Raw genomic sequence first — 14,637 nt, forward strand, 5'->3', positions numbered from 1 at the left:
TTGAACGACTAATGGTGTATTGAGTCTGCTGAGCCTTTGCAGGGGTCACCCAGATCTCTGATATTGTAAGGCAGTCACGTCCAAGGCTTTCAGATGGCATAGGCCTGTAACATTACGAAAATATTTAAGGGGGAAACTGAGACTGTCAACGTTCTGTTTTGCTAAAAAAAAAAAAAAAACCCTAAGCCATCATGAGTATAATATTCACTGATATAAAAATGGGATGCATTTAGCTTTACATTGCTCTAACAAGATCTCATTTTGCTTCTGAGTAGCAGAAACCTCTCCACAGGTCTGCAGCCGTCAGCAATGAGCCTGGGATCCTGCTGTAGAGACGACACAGCTGGGCAGGGCCAGGCCCGAGGGAGCAGGTTCGTGACCAGGTGCTGAGCTGTGCTCCAGCGGCTGCAGCCAGGGCGCGCCCAGTCTTAGTTTTGAGGACTCGTGTCTGCGAGCACCCAGGCCTGCTGCTTTCCCCATACCTGCCCTTTCTTACTTCTCGGCTTTTAGCACTCATTCCCCAAGACTGGCACAGGACTGCCCTGGTGGTCCAGGGGGTAGGAGTTCGCCTGCCATTTCACAGGGCATGGATTCAATCCCTGGTCTGGGAAGACCCCACATGCCGCGGACAGCTAAGCCTGTGAGCCCCAAATCCCGAGGCCCGGACACCCAGGGCCCACGCCCCAAAATGAGAGGAGCCCCCGTGCTAAGGAGCCCGCACATCGCTTGATGCAACTAGAGAAAACCATCCATAGCAACTAAGACCCAGCATGGCCCAAAATAAAGAAATACAACTAAAAAAATAAAGACCGGCACAGTCCAGCACAACACGGCCCATCTCGGATGTGCAAGGTATCATTTCTTCCTTAACCCTGAGTGTGAATACGTGTCCTCCTCACAGGATCACGGACGGACCCAGCATGGTGTGTCTTCCACAAACCTACACCCACCACATTGTCTTTGTTTTTTTTTCTCACCATTCCTATAAAACTAATGTCATATGGAATGAGTCAGAAGGGTCAAAGGCCTATATTATTCATTCACTGATTCGTTCATTTAATAAATTTTGACAGCCGATCATGCAGCAGGCTCTATGTCAAGTTACAGGGATACAGCAGTGGGCAAACAGCACAGTCCCTTCTCTCATGGGGGGAGAACATGACAAACAAACAAATATGTAATCATAAAATGTGATGAGCACAGTGAAATGTCAGGAGTGTCATGACAGAGTGTAAGAGATGCAGGAGGTAAGAGAAGCTTTCCTGAGAAAACAACAGCTGAGCCGAGGCCTGAGATAATGTAGTGGATGTCCACTGGTTTTGGTCACCTTTGGTTCACTTTCTCTTCTTTTGATGACAACACATGATGATTGTCTTTGGGGGCTTTCTTTATGGGAGTCCCATTCTTCTTGGGTTGGTGCTGGGATCAAGCTAGGTCATGTGACCAAGCCAGGTCAAGCTGGCTTTCATTCAGGGCTTGGACTCTGAGTGGAGTGACACAGGATGGAAGACAACGGGAGAGGGCAGGGCGTGCCGAGTGACAGCAGGGGCCAAAACGATGCCTCCGGAGGGCTGGCTGCACCAGGCTTCATGGGGCCAGGTGAAGGCTTTGGATTTTATCCTAAATGCAAAGGAAAGTTGTAAACCTATTTTGAGCACAGGGAGGATATTTTTGGGAGCAACCAGTGTCACAGAGGAAAAACAACCCAACAAACAATCCAGTCCAGTGAACAGTGTTGAAGATCTTTGGTCTTCTCAGTTCTTCCCTAAGCTAGCTCCAGGACCCTGAGAATTTGTCAGGCTCTTCTCATCTCTAATCTCTCTGCGCCCCAGTGCCTTCATCTGCAAAATGAGGTAGGGGATTAGCTGATCTTTAATTTCCCTTCCTTCTTGAATGTTTCATGATCTACAGAGAAACCCTGTCAAATAGAATGAAGTGCTCATCATCAAGAAGTTTATAATCAAACGGGAGATACGAACACCCAACCTCTATAACCCCTGCTGTGTGCCAAGGAGCTATGTTTAAAGTGGTTTTTAAGCTGGTTTTGCCAGCTCATTGTTTTGTTGGCTGCAAAAGGATTTTAACCAGGCTCAGTAGTCATTCAATGCAGAACTTTGAGAGAAGGCATTACTTGAAGTGTGATACTCTGTTAAGCTGAGACATATTAACTTCAACTGAGTGCTCCATGACAGAAAACACCAGTGAGAGTATTGACTCTTGGCTGAATTTTGCCAAGACCTTGGAATTGTGGAAATGGCTGCGTGTGATATGTCTGCTGCTGCTCCGTAACTAAGTCACATCCAACTCTGCGGCTCCATGGACTGCAGCACGCCAGGCTTCCCTGATTTCACCGACTCCTGGAGCTGGCTAACTCATGTCCATTGGGTCAGTGATGCCATCCGACCATCTTGTCCTCTGTCACCCCCTTCTCCTCCTGTGTCATCTAGCAGTTTATCTATTGCTGCCAACACTCAGTGGCTTAAAGCAGCCACCATTTATTTCTCACAATCTTCGGATGGCTGGGTCATTTTGGCTAGACTTGCCTGGGCTCAGTCATACGGCGGCATTCAGCGGGTGGGTTGGCTGGGGAACTGCTACAGCTGGGATGACAAGCCTTTCTCTGCCTTAGGCTTTCATTTTTGAGGAGGTTGGACCAGATTTTTTCACGTTCTTCACAGCATTTCAAGAAGACAAGGAGCGAGGCGCAAGTGCTCGTCAAACACCCCTCGTTTGCCGTGTCTGTGGATGTCCCAGGGGCCAAGCCCAGGCTTAACAGAGGAGGCTTGACACCAAGGACATGCATAAGGAGGTGAGAGTCATCAGAGGCCATTAGGGTGACTGTGTGAACTGTCCCTGTTAGATATGCATTGCAAGACGTACAAGTTTAACCTATATGGTGCTTTCACAAAGACACAGTGTTCATGTTATTACCAGTATAAGGAAGCATTTGGAGTCACCTTATTAAGGGACTGAATCCTACATCAAGTGGTTCTGCTTGCCTCATAAAATTATTCATTAATTTTTGCAGTGGCCTTGGAAAGTTATGTACATATTTAGAGGAAAATACCATTTACAATTATAATGAATTAAAGCAATCTTTACTGCAGTATCACTGCCTCAGTTGGGAACTAAGGCTTTCTAATTTCATATTAGCAGCATCTATGTCCTCCTAACCCCTCTGCCCATGGATGTGGGTGCCCTTCTTGTCAAGCAGACCTCAATCTCTTTTGAGGACAGGAATCCTACCTCACCTATGTTTCTTTCCGTCACTCTCCCAGAATGTATGACACTCAGTGGATGCTCCCTGAGCTGTGCTATGCTAGGCTCAGATGCTGAGTTGTGTCCAACTCTCTGCCACCCCATGGACTGTAGCCCACCAGGCTCCTCTGTCCATGGGATTCTCCAGGTAAGAATACTGGAGTGGGTTGCCATTTCCTGTCCTGACCCAGGGATTGAACCTGCGTCTCCTGCACTAGCAGGTAGATTCTTTACCACCAGCACCACCTAGGATGCTCCCTAAACGCTGGTTAAATAAACAAATCAACAGTTGCCTTTTAGTAAACACCTTTATGTTCCAGGCACTTCACTCAAAGATTGGATCACCCATCTCTCAATGCCACAGATGGGTCATTCTCCACAGTTTACAACTCAGGGGACTGAGGCACAGAAAACCCAAGGTGGACAGGCTGGGATTCCAGCCCAGTCTTGTCTGATGCAACTTCATTGCACCCGCTGCTGTTTTCCATGCAGAGCAGGAAGGAGACTGTCAAAAGTGCAAAGATGGCCTCCAGGTGTTGAGAGAGGGGCAATGAGGAAACAGTAGATGCTGTAGATTGCAGAAACCCTTAAGCATTCACTGCTTTTACAAGAAAATAAACACTGTTCATTAAGAGACTGGCCACCAAAACCCAGGTGGAAAACCAGTAGGAGAGCCAGTTCTACAGGTCTTAAAAAAACCCAGTACCAATTAGTTAATTCTTGGGGGTGGGGAAGAGGAGAGACTGGAGAGGCCCTGTTGGGTAGGTGACAATTCCACACTCACAAGGGGTGTCCTCAGATGAAAAGGTGGCCGTTAGTTTACATTTTGCATATAGTTTTTATTACCTACTGGATCAGTAATAATAGTAACAGTAGCTACCTGTTAATGATCATAATAAGGGCTTCTACCACTTAGCTCTGCAGCATAGGTGGGTGGAGGGGCCGAGCAAGGCACTTCACATACAATGCAAGGTCTCAATGCTCACAACAGCCCTGGGAAGTAGGTTTTACTATTCGCAGTGTATAGACGAGGTAACCGCTCAGAGAGATTAGCTTTCCCAAGAGCTCCCAGCTTTTAAGTGGAAGATCTAAATCCTAAATCTGTTCGACTAAAAGCCCGGAGTAACTGGGCGGAGGGCCTTGTGCCGCTCCGTGCTGGTCTGAGGTCGGGAACTGTGAATCATATTTATTTATGCAACGCTGAGCACGTGTCTGTGTGTGTAATTCACAAACGAAAAAACAAATCCAGGTCCGGGTATCTGTTCTCTGGAAGTTTAGAAGCCTGCGTGGTGGAGAGCTGCCAAAGTCTGCCCTCATTCATTCGCTCCTTGGATCCCGTAAGAAGTGTTTGTGGCGCACTTGGGTATTCCGGGCGGGGCGCTAAACTAGAAGAGGGGACGGCGAGCCGGCTGCTCCCCAGCCTGACTTGACTTTCTCCGGGGCAAGGGTTAGGGTTAAGGGAAGCAGAAACGGTATGGAGCCGGCTGGGGCGCGAGCCGCACCGGCGGCGGGGAGCGGGGGGGGCGGCGAGCGGCGGCTGGCCGGGGCGGGCGGGCGCCCGGAGGCGGGCTCCCCGAGGCGAGCCCGGGGCCTCCGGCGGAGCGTCTCGGAGCAGCGGCGGTGGAGAGCGGGGCGAGGGGCCGCGGCCACGCGGGCGGGCGGCCGGGCCGGGCGGGCGCGTTAGGGTTAGGGAGGGAGGATTCGGCTTCCCGGCGGCAGAGGGCGCCTGGCGCTGCCGGCCGGGGCCGCGCGCCCGGGCGCCGGGAGGCGAGGCGGGGAGCGTGAGCGGCGGCCACCGCCACGTCTTCCCGGCAGCGGCAGCGCAGGCGGAGGTGAGCGGCGGCGCGGGCCGGGCCGGGCCAGGCCGGGCGGGGGGCGGCGGCCCCGTGGTTCCCGCCGCGCCCGCCCCGCGCAGAGCCGGGCGGCTGCCGAGGCCCGGGCCCGGAGCGCGTCCCGAGCGCAACTCGTGCCGGCCGCGGGCGGGGGCCGCGGGGCCGCGCGTCTCTGCGCGGGGCCGGGGTCTCCGCGCTGCGGGCTGGAGCCGCGGCCGGGAAAGTTGGGGCAGACCGCGAGCCCCCGGGCCGGGCGGGAAGTGCGGGCGCGCGGCGGCCCCGGGGGACTGGGGCACGCGGGGCGCCGGAGGCGGCGGGCGCGGGTGTTCGGCGCGCGGAAAGGAAGGGGCGCGATCGGGGTCCCCGGCTGGAGTCCGCAGGTACCCGGCGGGGCCCGTGGTGAGCAGGGGGAAGACAGGCCCGCGGGGGGCGCCGGGGGGGCGGGGGGCGGAGTGGAGCGGCGGTGGGCTTGCCCCCTCCCCCTTGCCGGGCGGACGCGGGGGAGGGGTCGGGCTCAGAGTTGGGGACGCCTCTGGGCGCCCGGAGACCCGGTGGGGAGTTCCTGGAACTGCTGGAGGAGGCGGCGGAGCCGCGCTTCCTCTACAGCCTGGGCCAAGTACCTCCCCTCCCCGTCTGCCAGACTCGCCTCCCCTACTGCGGCGCTGCTGTCTGGGAAGTTAACGAGGGACCCCCTGAGTGGATGGGATATTTAGGGGTCCCGTGGGCAGTAGGATTGGGCTGCATGCAATCATTAACCGTTGCCAGGAGAAGACGCAGCTCTGACCCCCTCTGACACCCACGCACCCACCCCCATTGCCCTCTCCAGCACCAGCCACGTCGGTATTCCTTGGGTTCGGCTACTGATCCGCAAAGCCTAGCAGCCTCTCTGTTCGCAGAGTCGTGGTCATCCTGAAGGGGCGTAAGACATGGCCTTTGATTCTCGGGCTGAGGCTGGCTATTTCAGAAACAAGTGGTTCTGCAGATGCTTTATTGGAATAATCTGTGTGGTGCCCCTTGACAGTGGAGATGACTCATGCTAGGTTTTTTTTTTTTTTCCTCCCCTTCAAATAAAATTTGTATTCAAGACACAAGTGCACTAGGTAATTTGCAACAGTGGTAGAGCTGGAGACCCACACTGTAGGCCTTGAGACCTTGTCCTAGTCCTAAATGTATTAGCAAGGATTATGGTCTCCAGTAATGGCATCACCAACTTGATGGGCCTGAGTTTGAGTAAGCTCAGGGAGTTGGTGATGGACAGGGAAGCCTGGTGTGCTGCAGTCCATGGGGTCGCAAAGAGTCGGACATGACTGAGGGACTGAACTGATGGCCTCCAACGCATCACTTCCCCTCTTTGGAACTCAGTTTCTTTATGTGTGAAATTCAGTATACAGAATGAGTTAGACAGTCTTAGGTGGCAGGAGTAGGTGTTTGAGGGACATCTTTTTCCTTGTGAACCTTGATCAGCCACACAAAGTCCACCTCAGCCTATTATAAAGAAATTAGGGTGGACTTAACACAGCTCAGAAGCAAGAGAGGCTGCATAAGGTAAAACAAAACCAACAACTAGTAATAATTGGTACTGGATTTGCCATCAGGATACTGTTCTTATGCAGACAATTAGTGTATTGCCTGTTCAGCTATCATTATCATAAAGTTGTTAACTGTGCTTTAAAAAGTTATGTATGTCTCATCTGTGGACCTGAATTTTTTCTTTTGTTTGAATCTTCAAGCCTGGAGTGGATGAGCAGTGGATCCACTTGGAGCAGCCTTGCTCGAAGAATACCCCCAGGATCTCTCCTTGCTGTGGGTGAGTGCTCAGTCATGCCCGACTCTGTGACCCCATTCCGTACGAGAGGACCCCACCAGCCTTCTTGGTCCATAGGATTTTCTGGCAAGAATACTGGAGTGGATTGCCATACCCTCCTCCAGGGGATCTTCCCGATCCAGAGATTGAACCTGGGTCCCATGCGCTGCAGGCTGATGCTTTACCGCTGAGCTCCCCGGAAGCCCCTCTCGTTACCATAGGACCGTAGGTTTCCTTCTGTCTGACTGATGCTGCCGTCTTTATGCCTCCACGCTTCTGTCATCTTTTCCGTTCTGACTTGAGAAATGGGGAACTGATTCCTGTTACATGTGACATTTCTGAACCTCCCAGGTTTCAAGTGAGTAAAATTAATAGGCAAATAGTGCATTAGATACATTAAAAATAGCTCAAGGTAATAATGTGTCTGCTCCACCCCTATCCCCTAGACTCTGGACAATCTCTCAGTAGAAGTTCAGAGGCTCTTCCTGCCCATCCTGTTTTGGATGCTGAGAAGTTGAAATGCCATGGCTGGCATGGTGCTGGTGAGCGGGGAGGGTTCTGTGTGTGTGTGTGTGTGTGTGTGTGTGTGTGTGTGTGTGTTTTATCATAACTGAATGCTCCTGTCTTTCTGTTCTCTTCCATTAGTAGCTTTCAAATCCATATTGGGTTTGACCACATCATTTTCAGTAATCCTTTTCTGTCAGTTTCTTGTATAAATTTTTACTTTAACTGAGAGCTATTAAATTAATAAAAATCCTGGTGCTAATAATAGTTGTCATTTGAGCCCCTACCATGTATCAGGCAGGACAAGATATGGTGGCTCAGCAGTAAAGAATCTGCCTGTGATACAGGAGATGCAGCAGGGGTCGTGGGTTCGATCCCTGGTGGGGAAGATCCCCTGGAGGAGGGAATGACACCCACTGCAGTGTTCCTGCCTGGAGAATCCATGGACAGAGGGGCCTGTCAGGCTGCCGTCCATGGGGTCACGAAGAGTCGGACACGACAGCATGCACGCGTGTAATGTTCTATGATAGTGGAAGAGTAATTCTTTTTTTTTTAAAACGTTTTATTTTGTTTTGGGATGTAGTGATTAACAACGTGGTGTAGTGTCAGGTGAACAGCAGAGGCGCTCAGCCACGCGTATGCACGTACCCCTTCTCCCCCAGGCTCCTCACCCATGGAAAAGTAATTCTTAACTGTTACTTACAGGATTGAGATATTAAATGAGATCTTATATGTGAAAAGCAACGTGTAAACTGTACAGTGCCCTCCAACCCGGGGCAGGTTCTACCCTAAGCACCCGAGGACTCTGGAAGCATGAGTCCATGACTCAGGAACCCAGTGTCTGATGGGCCTGGTGTACATGGTGAGCCTAATCCCTCTGAGCCTGATTTCCATGTGTGTAAAATTAAGATGATAATATCTGCCTTGCACTAAATGAGATGCACGTGTGAGTTGCAGCAGGTACTCAGTGATGGTTAGCATTCACCCCTTCCTCTCCCCTTGCCCATGGGCACTTGGAATAATGGGATTGATTAAGTCTTCCAGTAGGAATTGTCCTCCAGGGAAAAAGGCTTTAAAGTATGTTTTTGTACTTAAAAATAATTCTTATAGCTTTTGGCTTCCCACTGCACCCTCAACACACACAGTGAATATTCAGGGTCTTAGCATCATCTGAAAGGAGGGCATTGCTGGGACTGGCTCAGCCTTGTGAATCAACTATACTTCAAGTGAGAATTAAAAGAAAGGCGGGGCTTGAAGCAAACTAGAAGCCAGAAGGAACAGGTCTTTGGTAGGGGCTAAAGATGGATGTGGCTAGTTACCTTTTGTCCGTTTTGTGCAAAAAGGGAAAGAGACTGAATTTGGGGACTTCTGGCTGGAAGGAGGCCTTGTTAGAGCTGTAGTATATGGTGGGAGAGGAAGGAAGCTATGGGCTGCGAGCGGATGGAAGAGGTGATTTTGATGGTAAAATCTGGACAGTTTGTCATGGGGGAATTCTCCGTTAGATGAGGATTTGGCTAAATATGGGACCAATTTCCATCAAGTCCTAAAGGAATCTCTTGTGGCACTTTGAAGTTTTTATGTTCCAGGCAGATTTTGACTGGTGGTGGTATCATCATAAATGAGTTTCCATAGTAAGTTGTATGTGGAAAATGAAATTAAATTCCAAGAGGGTGTTTGTTGTGACTGATGCCAGAATTTCTCTGAGAATTTTATTAAGATTCAGTCAGTCTATAAAAGTACTTCTTAGTTCTCTGAAGATATTAATTAAGAAACAATTTTTAAAAAAACCCAGAAATGTCTCCTTTGTGAGCTTTTGAAATGTAATCTTCCTAAATCTTTGGAAAAAATGAAGTCTAAGAAAAAGTCACAAAGCTATATATTTTGAAAGCAGTTCCTCTGAAGTGATGTTTTTCTTCTTTTCCTGTCTGTTCCCTCCTCTCACATTATTTTGATAATGAGTTAATTTTGGTATCTTTCACATCTTGGGAGCCTAATTTTTATGTTTATGATCCTTCACCTTTAGATCTCGAATATGCCTTTTTTCTGACCTTGCCCATGTTCATTCGTTGTGAGGAAGCAGCACAGCGAGGTCGTGAAGAGAGGAGACTCTGGAGCCAGGTTGGGGACAGGGAGAGTCGTGGTCCTTCTTGGAGAGCTGGGGTGTCCTTTGCTGAATTCACAGAGGCTCTGGAGGTCAGTCGTGTTATCCCCCTGCTCAGATGAGGAGACGGCTCAGAAGCGCCTGCGTTCCTAGAGCTGGGGTGGGATGTTCGCCTGCGTGGCAGCCCAGATGTCTGTGAGTCCAGAGCCTGGAAGGCGGGGGTCAGGCCGCCCTGCCGGTGCTGGACTCCATCCTGGAGACGGGGCTGGGTTGGGGCTGTGTGGAGTCCGCAAGGGGCAGCAGAGGATTGAGGCCGTCAGGATAACTGGCCTGAGAGAGCGTGAGGGTGGGACTCACGGCGTTGAGGCTGGCAGGTGGTGGGGCATGGGGGGCGCTGGCCGTGGATGGTGTTCTGTCCTTAGACCGGGGCTTGAGATATGAGGGGCCAAGTCTCCGCTCTCCCCTCTGCCCCTCACGGCCAGTCTTGTGCCATAGGCGGGGTATTGATGCCATGTGCAGACTGAGGGCCTGAAACCACAGTGGCCTCCTGTGGTCTCTCAAGCTGGAGGAAGGTGCCGGGATAAGCCCCAACCCCTCCCTGTCTTCGCCCACCCACCTGGCCTCCATTGCTACCTTTCCTGGAGCAGCTCGGGATGGAATTCATGTTCTCAGACCCCAGTCCATGAGGGATGTGCAGGCTTGCATGTTCACACTTCAGGTGAAAGGATCACAGGGGAGAAGCCCCGTGGAGGCTGCCTCCCAGGGTGGGGTCCGCATCCTCCTGCTCCCGGGGGACCCAGCGGACTGTGCTGACTGTGGGCCTCGCCTCTGACGGGTCCACCAGGGCTGACCCGTCTCTAGACGCGGGTGGCGGGTGGTCACCACACATCCGGGGCTGGTTGGTGGGCGGCAGTGGTGGGCAAGTTCTCAGGGTGGCCGGCCCTGCCGGGAGGTGAGCCCACCCCGCAAAGGGTGCAGCGTGGTGGGGAGCCGGGCCGTGCCTGGGGGAGACAGTGCCAAAGCCCAGGGGCGTGCGCCATGCCTGTGCTCTCGGGGCCTGCGTGTCCTCATCGTGCGGGGCCTGCCACCACATCAGGAGTGCGCTGGCCCCGGGCCGTTCCCTTCGCCAGTGCCGGCATCCGTGCAAACTTGCCCAGGCTTCCCATTTTCCTTGCGTAAACACTTGGACTCTTCAGGTAGCTCCTGCTGAGCTCCTGCCTGTTGGCCAGGTCCTGGCTTTTCTTGGGTTGCATCCTCACTGCGAGGGGGCCGAGGGTCCTTGCTGGGCCTGCCTGCTCCTGGCTTCTGCAGGCAAGGCCTCGCCCTGGTGAGTCACGCACGGGACTCCACTGCCCCGCTGTGCGGGGGGCACCCCTTACCCCCAAGACGGGGCTTCTGTTCCTTGTCCTGAGGGTGGTCCCCTAGCCGTGGGCTGTTACAGTGCCCTGAGTGTTTGGTGCACTAACGGGGTACCTGTTCTAATGGGAGGGAAGCACCTGACCTGGGGGTGTCAGCTGTCAGCCTGCCTCCTGAACATCATGTCCTAAGCAAAGCCCCTCTCTTTTTCTTCTTGCTCTGTTTAGCTGTGTAATTGTGTGTTTGTTTTAGTTATTATTAGGAAGCAAACAAGGTCTTTATCAAATCTTTAAATTTACAGACATGTTACTAAGGACAAGCAGAAAGAGTAACTGTCTTTACCCAGCATATCACTGATTGATCTCTCCTTGTACCACATTGTTCTTGTTCTGTTGGCAGAACCCTCTGATGTGTGTTCCGGTTCAGTTTCAGTGTTGAATGTGAAGGGAGGCTTGACTGGTTGTTCGGAGGGAGTTGAATGTGTGGACGCTGGGCTGCCAGCCTGGCTGTCCTTGGAGCTTCAGGAGCCTGGCAGGAAAGTGGCTCAGACGGTAAAGAATCCACCTGCAGTGCAGGAGACCTGGGTTTGATCCTGGGTTGGGAAGGTCCCCTGAGAAAGGAATGGCAGTGTGCTGGCCTGGAGAATCCCATGGACAGGAGCCTGGCGGGGCTATAGTCCGTGGGGCCGCAGAGTGTGACGCGACATAATGACTGATACGTTCCCTGCTTTCCCTTTTTCTCCAGCTTCACTTGGGAGCAGCTCTGTTGCTGACAGTGGGTGACCGCCCCTCTGCTGTGGGAAAAGGAACTCTCCTTCACCCTGGTTCTCACTTTCTTCTTATCCCGTGGGGTTAGAGGGAGGCGAGTCTCAGAACAGTGGCTCCTGGAGCCCAGCGGCTTCCGGGGGGCAGCTGCAGCTTCCACAGCACTGCCGTCCACCTTGCCCTTCCTCCCCGTCGACCCTGATCCCATCTGTCTCTGTGGCTTAGAGATTGCACTTGAACTTCATTCTTCATTCTTGTGAAGACCTTGGAGTGTGGCCCCAAACTTGTTCAAATTGCAGAGGCAGCTTCACGCCAGAACACAAAACAACCCTGTTTTGGTGGTGGTGGTATTTTTCAATCAGATTGCTGCCTTTTTTCTAAGTGATACATGAATTTGTTACACTCTTGCACCCCACCCTCCCAATCACTTAGTGAAGTCCACAGCAGCAGATACAGAGTTCTCCTTCCCCTGGGACCCCCTCTCTCAAGGGGCCCCTCCCTGCTAACTCCTCAGCCCTGACCGATTGGAACGTCCATCAGCCTGTCCAGACCCAGAAGCATACCGCTTTGTTTCTTCTGTAGGCATAAATTGGATTGCATCATATATATTGTTTCACCATTTTATCTTTTCATATAATGGATCTTACAGATCTGTTCATGCATTCTTCTCTCTTTTACTTTGTCTAGAAAATATTTGTAGATGTATCATAATTTATGAGTCAGTCCCCCGTTGATAGACATAATCTAACTCGTTAGTTTTGCTATTATATCTTCATACATGCATACTGTTGTACACATGTGTGTCTTTCTCTAGGAGTGGAATCAGTATGCCACAGGTTCTACATGTTTGAACTGTTACAGCGAATCCCCACGCTGCACTTTTGAGGGCTGGGCTGGTTTAAAGTACCAATAGATAATGAGGCCGCCCCTTCCCCCTGGACTGCCATTCTGCTAGACAATAGAAATGGATAGTGTTTAGTAGGCATTTCACCATCGCTGGTGTGGCTATGAGACTCACTTGGCTTTCGGATCTTACTTTTGGGGGAGGCATCATAGTCCTGGAGGATGGGGACGCTGAGCCCCCAGGACTACGGCTCTGCTCAGGGTGTCCTGCAGACAGGGGTGGGGATGTGGCAGTGGGAGCAAGTGCTCCTGGTTTCATGTTCTGTCCACTTTGCCCAGAGGCTGGGCACTGTAATGGATCATTTTAATTCTGGCGTGACCTGCCAGAGTCTTTCTGCGAGCCTCTCCCCAAGGAGGCAAGTGCTTGTAAGCAGCGCGTTGATAGCAGTTCTGTTCTGCATAGCTGAGGCAGAGGTGCCAGGCCTGGGAGCTGAGCTAGGGAAATGCACGCCAGAAAGTCAGGACAGCCTCTGTTCTGGGTGTGAAGCAGCACCCCGGCGTGAAGCAGCACCCCGCGGCGGGGCTGTCCCTGCAGCAGGCGGTGCCCCTCTGGCCCTTCCCAGCTCGCTTGGGAAGATAGTGATGGGTGGTCCCTGAGCAGCCTGGGTGGACAGAGGGCACGTCCTGAGGCTTCACCTGGCCTTTCCCTGTGGGCTGAGCTGCACAGTGGGCTCTGGGACGCTCTGACTTAATGACAGCATCCTGCACCTGCCGTTCAAAGAAGGCCAGGAGGCAGGAGTGATGGAGGCGCGGGTAGGGTGGGAGGAGGCTCCACTTCCAGCTCTCACTCTGTCGTCTGTGGCTGTGTGATGTAAGTGAAGTTGTCTTTTCTCCTGGCCTCGATTTCCTCATCTATAAACCAGGAGTTATATCAGCACCCACCCACAGGGCTGTTGCGGGGATTCAGAGAGTCGTGTTTGTGAAGATCAGCACACTACTAGCACGCAGTCAGCAACAGTAAGCAGCTACCACGTTCATTTGTGTTCTCCTTTCCTTAATGGTGGTTTAATCACTAGGTCGTGTCTGACTCTGCGACCCCATGGACTGTATAGCCCACCAGGCTTCTCTATCTGTGGCAATTCTCCAGGCCAGAATACTGGGGTGGGTTGCCATTCCCTTCTCCAGGGGATCTTCCTGACCCAGGGGTCAAACCCAGGTCTCCCGCATTGCAGGCAGATTCTTTGCCAGCTGAGCCACCAGTGAAGCCCAAGAATACTGGAGTGGGTTGCCATTCCCTTCTCCAGGGGATCTTCCTGACCCAGGGGTCAAACCCAGGTCTCCCGCATTGCAGGCAGATTCCTTGCCAGCTGAGCCACCAGTGAAGCCCAAGAATACTGGAGTGGGTTGCCATTTCCTTCTCCAGAGGATCTTCCCCACCCAGAGGTTGAACCCAGGTCTCCTGCATTGCAGGCGGATTCTTTACATCTGAGCCACCTGGGAAGCCCCTTTCCTTAATAAGTATTTCTAAATGAACAAACGAGTGTTGCCTTTGGTAAATATAGCAGTGCACATCGTCTGGTAATGTCGAGGAGGATACAGGCAGATCCAGGTCAGGCAGGGCTGTGGGAATGCCGTGGGGTGGAGGGTTCGGGGCTCTTTTCCTGCGCCAGCCCTGCCGTGAGGTGTCAGAGCAGAGGCCCCCCTGCTTAGGGTGACTGGGTCCTGCGGATCCTCTTACAGCCTCTCCGCTTTGTTTCAGAGGCTGAGCCCGGCTGTGAGAGGGGACATGCAGCTGTGAGCCTGGTGGCTCAGCGTGCAGGTGGGACGGGGCTCCAGGCTCGAGGCTTGGGGCTCTTTACCCTGTTCTCCACGCCGGGTAAATGGGCCACGTGCTGCCTCTTCTAGCTGCAGGAAAACAGAACCATGCAGTGTTCGGGGTGCCCTGCAGAGTCTGCCGTCTGCTGCTCCGGGCCCCTGTGAGCTGAGGTCGCTGCAGGGAGGGCCGGGAAGTGCAGCCCGCAGGTGGGGGGCTCTCGCTTCACCCCCTGCCTTGTTGTGCTCCCAACAGTGCTGGCCCTGGGGTGCCGTTGCCGCGGGTCTCCTGCCCTGACCACGTGTGTGTGCAGTGCATGCGGGTGCGATGGCACGCTCTTCTGAAGTCCCTGCTATGTTTTC

The 14,637-nt window shown here is 52.7% G+C and overlaps 1 protein-coding gene across 16 annotated transcripts in view; it reads left to right on the top strand.

Annotated features, from left to right (window-relative positions):
- The first annotated feature begins 4,505 nt into the window (after window positions 1-4,505).
- The window catches only part of SMCO4 (single-pass membrane protein with coiled-coil domains 4), a 75,337-nt gene continuing 65,205 nt past the window's right edge, over window positions 4,506-14,637 (top strand). For 4 of the 16 annotated variants that reach the window (XR_009734465.1, XR_009734470.1, XR_009734471.1 and 1 more), the window contains exons 1-2: window positions 5,001-5,090; window positions 6,821-6,897. Coding sequence is in view for 3 of the 16 variants with exons in the window: in XM_061405975.1 (XP_061261959.1) it covers window positions 6,831-6,897; window positions 7,341-7,436 (163 nt within the window). In the remaining 13 variants the exon portion in view is untranslated. The other 12 variants (XR_009734466.1, XM_061405979.1, XR_009734467.1 and 9 more) reach the window with 10 other exon arrangements.

The sequence above is a fragment of the Bos javanicus genome, chromosome 29 (genome assembly GCF_032452875.1).
Source record: "Bos javanicus breed banteng chromosome 29, ARS-OSU_banteng_1.0, whole genome shotgun sequence".
Lineage (NCBI taxonomy): Eukaryota > Metazoa > Chordata > Mammalia > Artiodactyla > Bovidae > Bos > Bos javanicus.